Source organism: Asparagus officinalis, chromosome 1, assembly GCF_001876935.1.
Source record: "Asparagus officinalis chromosome 1, Aspof.V1, whole genome shotgun sequence".
NCBI classification, from domain to species: domain Eukaryota; kingdom Viridiplantae; phylum Streptophyta; class Magnoliopsida; order Asparagales; family Asparagaceae; genus Asparagus; species Asparagus officinalis.
Genome location: NC_033794.1, coordinates 10,038,851 through 10,046,831, shown reverse-complemented (window position 1 = coordinate 10,046,831; position 7,981 = coordinate 10,038,851). Strand labels below are relative to the sequence as shown.

Genomic DNA, 7,981 nt, shown 5'->3' with positions numbered 1-7,981 from the left:
CTGGAAATAACGTGACAGGGTGGACGGTTATAAAGGACACGTGGCTGGGATCTGTGCGTTTGATAAATGGTTTGATGGGGGTCAAGGTTGGTTGAGTCTCTGGGGGGTGGGCTCTAGTGGGGTTGAATAATTAGTCAACGGAGGCCAACTAATGAGGGAGAAATTAGAGTTTAAAAAAATTAATAATAAGCTGAAAATAGCAGATTAACCGTCGACTAGGGTCCGTTAACAGAAGAGCTCACAAAATTGTGAAATAGAATTTCTGAAGTATATTAGCAAATGTCGTCCTTTTGCTAAACATCATTTGCCACGCTTGCCCGTGTCCGGGTAAATTACACTAAATTCTCATGAACTTTCCAACATTTTGCAGTAAATTAACCTCCCAAAAACTTCTAAACCCGCACTAAACTCCATGATGATGTTAATCATTTAGGATGTAAAATGTGCCGCCAATGCAAAATGTGGACTTACGTCATGGGATTATCTGCAAAAAGCGAAAACTTATCAGGAGTTTGCTGCAATTCCTATGGTTGCCAGGAATTTAGTTTGATTTTAGAAGTTTTGGGGTTTACTTCACCGAAAGTTCTTGGGGGTCTAGTGTAATTTCCCCCTTTCTAAAATCGTCTAAAACCAGAAATTTCATCAGCATAATCGCGTATGAATCGAGCACAACTAGTGAAAATTTCTACATCTAAACCAGAAATTTCATCAGCATAATCGCGTATGAATCGAGCACAACTAGTGAAAATTTCAACATCTAAACCAGAAATTTCATCAGCATAACTTACAAATAGGGTACAACAAGTGCAGCGTCTGGCATGACTACAGAAGTGCGGTAAAGGACCCTGGGGAAAACATCTTATACCTTTAAAGCAAGCTCTTTCATGCTAATACAACCTAATTATCAAAAGGAAACGATCTATTTAGAAATAATCATGCCCACAAATTTTATTATGTGTTTTTCACATGTTTCCCACACAATGGTTTTGAAGCACGCAAAGAACTCAAGACGTCGTCGTAAGATATTTGGTGATTGCTTTTTTCTTTATCAGTTTTCCTTTCATTGCGCTGTTTGACATCAGAGTACTCATCTACATCTTTCGCTTCCTCATTAACACGGTCTATCTTGGTCTTCCATCTGATTCCTATTGCTTCAGCTTGATCAGCAAACAAAACTTTTGAAGCAGAAGCACCACAGATCTCCTTATAAGTTTCATAGCCAGCAGCTCGAGTGTTACCACCTTCTAGAAGCTTTGCAAGAGGATGCAACACTGCTATTGCATCATCATTTTTTTCCAAGGTGTCCTTCAAGATCAAGAAATCATTCACAAATTCCTCTTTGCTGAACTGGACAAGTGCAGCAGTTGAGTCCAGGAAAAATACCGACGTAACTGAATCAGCACCAAACACTTTAGAGATGCAATCCTTCAAATCCTTCGGTGCGAGCTTGGAGAGGAATCCCCAGACTAGGACAATGTTGGAAAATACTATTGTAGGATATTTACGCTTATAACCCAACTCTGGAGCCTCAACACCGGTACTTAGATTAATCACTGTTCCACTGTTCCAGCTAGGATATAGAAGATTGATGTGGTGCTGGAGCTTCTCATTTCTTGTAAAGTCAATTGTTGGTGAGTTGGTTTCAAATTTGATGCCTAAGAGACTGCATGCCTGAGCAAAAACGCATCCAGTCATAAATGCATCATAGCCGGCTTCATGCTTTGCACCCGAGTTCCAACAAGACAATCTGTATTAAAACCACGTGCAGAAAAAAAGCATAGTTAAAAAACCATGTCCTTTAGCCATAGATACAGTTATGAGACTTATGACTACTTAATGTTGAAGAAAAACCAAGTTCTTAGCCATATGTACAAGTTTTCATAAAGAGTTATTGCATAGACCATGCTGTGCATTAACAGATATGACACTAATCACTAGTTGCCAAATGTAAAGAGAGTGTTGTCTTCTACAGGGACGGCTTTCAATATTTTCAAATAGGAAATAAGAGATCTATGCACCGAGGAAAACATGCCACTTATTACCAAGGTCTTGGATGCTAATGGGTATATTCTTTAATGGCTTGCCATAAGCCATAAGCACTCTATTGAATGGCTTGCCATGCGCACTGTATTCATTCTGTTAGCCATTAGCTTCTAAAGATCCAAGCTAAGATGGATATACATGTCAAAATGATATCATACAGACTGTAAGATACAGAAAACGTCAAGAGCTAGGAGATGACAATGACACAAGGATAGAACATTCTAATAGATAGTATAAATCATATATACATCACTTGTTTCTTACCTAAATCACATGCCTACTATTCCATGAAGTAGCAATAAAGTTGGAATTTTATTAAGATTAATCCAAGTTCTTTACTTAATAAATAAATTTCAGAAACATAAAAACACCCACATAGCAACGAAGGAGCTACTTACATTTTGTAAACGGAGGAGAGAGATGTCAAAACTCCAGAGATGAAATGAAGGTCCAGATATTTATCAAAACAAAAAAGGATGAGGGATATATATATGTATGTATATATATATAGAGAGAGAGAGATTAATGAGTATCCTTGTCATAGGAGGGGATTTCCTCCTTGACGCCTCTAAACTCACATGATTGAGCGACATTATGGATGATCCGTTCCGTTGAACTTGATCTACATATTCTAAAACCCCAACACACCAAGTTTGGGGTGAATCCGTCGTCGTTTGACCCTCCATCGAGCCATGTGAAAAGTTCTATTCATTCAAAACCGTTAAAATTGATACGTGTGGATGAAGGGTCAAACGACGACGGGTTCACCCCAAACTTGGTGTGTTGGGGTTTTAGAATATATATATATATATATATATATATATATATATATATATATATATATATATAAATAGTTCATATTTACCGGTTTTCAAGTTGATCTATAAAAAAGGGAACTCAGGTTATCTTTGATAAAATAGAGCTTCTTTGCTCATAACCGCTAATCACCCAGCCCCATTATCATGAACCATAAGAATGTTATGCTCATCACTAGACCTGCTGTGGAACATCTTCTGACCATTTACAAAAAATCTAATGTTGTATTCAAAATAACCCACAATTGAGAAGCTTCTCTTTCTGTAAACTGATCAAGAGCAAGGAAGAAAATCATGCAGCTTCCTCCACCAAAGAAACTTTAACACTTGTTCCTTTCAGCCTATCTCACACGCTTGTTCCTTTCAGCCTCTCTCACAACTTGTGTTGCACAGTTTATAGAAAGTTTAAAAAGATTTTAACACAATATTTTTGTTGGTGAGATAATTTTTTCAAAAGAAAGGAAAACCATTTATGCCTTCTAAAATCTAAATATAATACATGACCATGTTATCAGGTGAGATAATTTTTTCAAAGGAAAAGAAAACCATTTATGCCTTCTAAAATCTAAATGTAATAATTGACCATATAATTACTTCCTTTCTAACACTACTCGAAAGTAATGAAATTCAGTGGCTTCGAATCATACAACCAGGAACACACTACAAGAATGAGATGACACAGAATATTCAAAAGCGCAGAAGGCATATTGGAAATATTAATATAAGGTAAATAAAGCATTAAAGCATACCCAGTTTCACATGTTTCATTTGTTTCAACCTCAACTTTGACATATGAATTGGAAGCAGAACTTTGAGATGCAGAAGAGATTTTTGGGCACAACAGAGAGAAAGCTGAAGACAATGACTTGCTGCTTTTCTTCATCAGGTACTGAATTGCATTACTGGCACTTATAAGGTGCTTGGTGTCAACTATGTACGGAAATACTTTGTGTACAAATGATGCAAAATCACCCATAGACAAAGGAAGAGGTCCAACAAATTTGCAGCATATATGTGCAATATCTGTTTTAGATAAAATAAAACGATTAAATAGGCATAAAAAATCATGTGTCAAAAAGATATCCCAAAAGGAACGTACCCAGCAAACAATTATGACCGATGATCAATTTTTTCTCAGATGAAAGAATATCAATTACATGGCGAAAGCCAACAGAAGACTCAATTTTTGCTTCTGAGCTTTTCTGATGATCATCCTTGACCTCTTTCTGTGAAGGGAAAAAAAAACAAAGCTCTTAGTAACTAACGGTTTAACTCCAACAAGCTACAGTTATGTCCTTGTATGGTCATGGTCTGGAGTTGATCCTCTTCTAGGAGGATTGCTTAAAACACTGAATTTTTTTGTTTTAAAAAACATGATCTCAAAAATAACAGGAAATAATCTGCAATTGAAAATAAAGGTGGACATAATTATGTCAGAAAAAAGAAATCTCAGCAAATATTTCTAATATGTGAAGTTGCAGGATTTTTGCATTCCCTGCGCAACAGTAGATAGAACACAAGTCTACCAAAAGAAGGCTCCATAAAAAGAATTGGATATACTGTTATGCCTAGATTTCCTAAAGATTTAAAAAAGACTAAATAAACTCCCTTCACTAAACTCCAGCACTAGGGGGCATCTTTCAGTTCCATATTAAACAATTCCAATTTCTTCTGATGATTGGTCCATTACCAGACATATCAGGAATTCTCCTCAAAAAACTTTGTTTATAGAAAAACATAAAAGAAATCAGCACTTTGTTCATTTTAGGATCACTATAAGAACAACACTGATAAGGTTATGGGAAGATAATTCTCTTTCATACCATGAGAGAGAATTTATCTTGCTCGGAGTCTGCATACACAACAATGTTTTGCGGCGAACTATTTTCATCATCTGTACGCACATATACAAGGTCCTTGACGTGTTTTCTCAGTACCTACAACACAAGTACCCTCTTAATACAAGAGAAGAAAATTATTAGCAACAATTTTCAAAGTCGTAGAAGACAAAGAAATCTTCTGGATAGAACAAATTGGTATAAAGAACAAAGACAATATTCTTTATCCCAAAATTTCAACTGCAGCATTTATCCCAAGATTTTTCTCCATTCAGCATATATTTCAAATCAAGAAAACCCTTTTCGCGTGTAAAGTAACAGCTTTAATAGTTATGATCTCATAAAAAATATCATGATATCTAAATTTCTAATTAGGGTCAAATGTTTGTTTCAAATTTATCATAATTTTGCAAAAACATAATCATGATTTTGGCAACATGCAGACAAATGATACATAACATATCATCATAAAGCATGATCCTGAATGAAGGTTGTCCTCAGAATTTCTTGCAAATAAATGATAAACATGTAATAAAAGAAAAAAAGAACGATTCAGCTACCAAGAAACTTTAAATTGGATTCCATAAATGAATACAGTTCTATGCATTTGATGATGGTACTTCAAAAGATAGAAGTGCATTAAGGATGGAACATTTCCTACATTAGAATTACACATTATAAGAGTAAAAAAATGATTGAAAAGTGAAAGTAAAACACAAAACTTATTACCAGTTTAATCAATTTCAGTTGGTGGGAGTTGAATCCATTCAGCTGAACAGCAGGACGCATCTTAAAGAAAATTGTTTGAAATTGCAATTTCTTGCTATCAGGATTTTCTTCCAAAGGACAGACTCCATTGGGATGTCTTATTATACCATCACGCCATTCTTGGAATCTTATTTTCATTCTCTCGGTGAAGAGAAGGTCTGATGTGCTCCCTGTTGGTATCTCTACCCATTCCTCTGGATTAGAATTAGACAAACGATCTTCATATGATGAGGATAATTTTTGTAGAGCTTCTGCTTCCTGTGCTCTGGATAAATAAGATATTCCTGAGATTAACCAAATGCCGTGAATACAGGAACATATAAGAGGGAAATTTTACAATGTCTTGACTCTTGGGTAATGAAGAAATTTTCCAGGCTAAGATTCACAGAGAGGCTACAATCCAGCTGCTATACCATTGGTTCTGCCTGGCTGTTTTGGTATATTTACCAGGATATTTAATATGCCTTATGGACATCACCCAGGGACAGAAGGGGAGAAAAAGACATGTACGTAGAGCAGCAAAAAGAGACAGAAGCGGAGAAAAAGACATGTACGTAGAGCAGCAGCAGCAGCAGAGAGAGAGAAGAATTAAATTTACCAAAAAAGAAGTCACAAATATAAGTAATCACCTTCGTGTATCCATGCATTAAAATCAAATTGGTGTCTAGCCAGAAAATTCATTGAAGTCGTCTGACAAAGAAATTCATATGCGGAATCCTTACTTTGAAGCTCTTTCCGAGGAAAAACATAAAAATTATGCCTGCAAAAAGAAATATGATACAATCATATCTGACAATGTGTGAACAATATCTGACTTCTCCGCATGCCATTGTCAGATAATTCTCATAAACAGTAAAGGATCAGTTTGATGATATGAAGTTTTTTTTTAATACCAATCTGCAATGATATCCAAAGTTCTTACTTTTATATGACAGTTAACACAAGCAAGCAAGATTTTGATAAGCATATCTTCCAGAAACATATGCTGTATACAAGTGAAGAGTAAACATCTGGATCAAAATAGTGAAGTGGTAGCAAGAGTAACATAATATGCCTTTTCACCATTCAACTTTGTTAAAGGCCCTCTCCAAGAATATAACAACCATCATATTCTTCGTAACTTTTCATCCTTAGGATTCATCAACTATGACAATGCCATTTGCACATGTCAATCAGGTGCTTATAGACTTGCAATTTAGAGTTATCTCAATATCTTGAATGCTTTCTGTTTAATGTAGTCAGCTTATCTAAATTGCTTAAATTTGTGTATGAATACAGTCTGACAGTTAGTATATGGAAACAAACTATGAACATGAAGACGGCATGCCTTCGGCTGACAGTTCAGCTGTATTTTCACTGCTTTATAGTTTCCTTGATTGCAAATGTACAGAAGTCAAAAAATCTTTTCCCGAAACTACAGCAATAACCAAAAAAAAATTATATCTTTCACAAAATGTGATTTTTTTTAGGGAAACAAAGCTAAAACCCTAGTAAAACATAATTAAAAAAAGACACTTTTTACAATCAGCAAACACTTACAACCAAAATAAAACCAGAGAAATCAGGAAAACTCACGGATGAGAGACGAACGATCCCTTGGCTGAATCCCACCGAAAGGGACAAACCCCAACCTGGACGATGGCGAACTTTTCGACCGAATCTTTCACCTTCAAATACCTAACGTCGGACCGATCGAACTCGAAAGACTCCCGCCATGGCGCGCTCGTTACTCCGGTCATCTCTAGATCGACGGCCACGAAGTCGCATTCCTTGATTCGAGCTCGGAGATCGGAGAGAGAGGATTCGAAGTTGGATTTGGTCACCTTTTTCACGGCGACGTTGGTAGAGGGGGCCGATGATGAGAAGGGGCGAGCTAGGGTTAGGGTTAGGGTTTGGAAAAGCCATGGCTTCCTCATTTCCGCCGCTTCATTCCGTTCGGAGCGCGGGGAGAGGGGCGAAGGGAAAAAAGAAAGGGGTTTTAACAAGAAGAAATTTTCTAAATAAACCCATTTATTTTTTTTTCTCTAAAAATGGACCTCATTTAGTTTTATTTACAAAAATAGACTCATTTTATCTTAATCTGGTTTCTAAATAGTCAGGATTGTCAACCCCGACTATTTAAGAGGTTGTAAACCCCTAATTATAACCCTAAACCTTAACATTCTAAGCACTAAATAGTTAGGGTTGGCAACTCCGACTATTTAAACACCGAATTAAGAAAAAATGGGTAGATTTTTGTAAAAAAAACTCAAGAGGGTTTATTTTTAGAAAAAAGTTATGAATGGGTTTGTTTAGAAAATTTCTTCTTTTAACAATGGAGAAGGGTTTATGGGACTTTTATTGGGGTTTTTAGATATTACTCCCTCAAATCTTCAATAATTACATTATCGCCTCACAAAGCTTTGAAATTACTTCTAAGTCAATCTAGTTGGCTCACATTGGGGCTGTTTGTATGATAGGAAATAGAACTGCAACAGCAAATAATGTAACAATATTTCTATTTTCATTGTTTGATAA

General features: G+C 36.0%; 1 protein-coding gene across 2 annotated transcripts; it reads right to left on the bottom strand.

Annotated features, from left to right (window-relative positions):
- LOC109849098 (poly(A)-specific ribonuclease PARN) lies at positions 743 to 7,438 on the bottom strand. 2 transcript variants are annotated; one of them, XM_020418894.1, is made up of 7 exons: positions 7,040 to 7,438; positions 6,094 to 6,224; positions 5,426 to 5,748; positions 4,682 to 4,795; positions 3,958 to 4,084; positions 3,608 to 3,881; positions 743 to 1,747 (listed from the first exon to the last, which is right to left on the bottom strand). In XM_020418894.1, the coding sequence occupies exons 1-7, from the start codon at positions 7,378 to 7,380 to the stop codon at positions 952 to 954; spliced, it is 2,106 nt and encodes a 701-aa protein (XP_020274483.1). In that variant the 5' UTR covers positions 7,381 to 7,438; the 3' UTR covers positions 743 to 951. The 2 variants fall into 2 exon arrangements, with proteins under 2 accessions (XP_020274483.1, XP_020274491.1); XM_020418902.1 differs by having other exon boundaries at positions 5,426 to 5,729; positions 7,040 to 7,169.

Coding starts and splice junctions, on each gene's coding strand:
- LOC109849098 (XM_020418894.1), bottom strand. CDS start 7,380: ATGAGGAAGCCATGGCTTTTCCAAACCCTAACCCTAACCCTAGCTCGC. Junction 4,796..5,425: donor AACTGAAATTGATTAAACTG/GTAATAAGTTTT, acceptor CTTGTGTTGTAG/GTACTGAGAAAACACGTCAA. Junction 4,085..4,681: donor AAGATAAATTCTCTCTCATG/GTATGAAAGAGA, acceptor TTCCCTTCACAG/AAAGAGGTCAAGGATGATCA.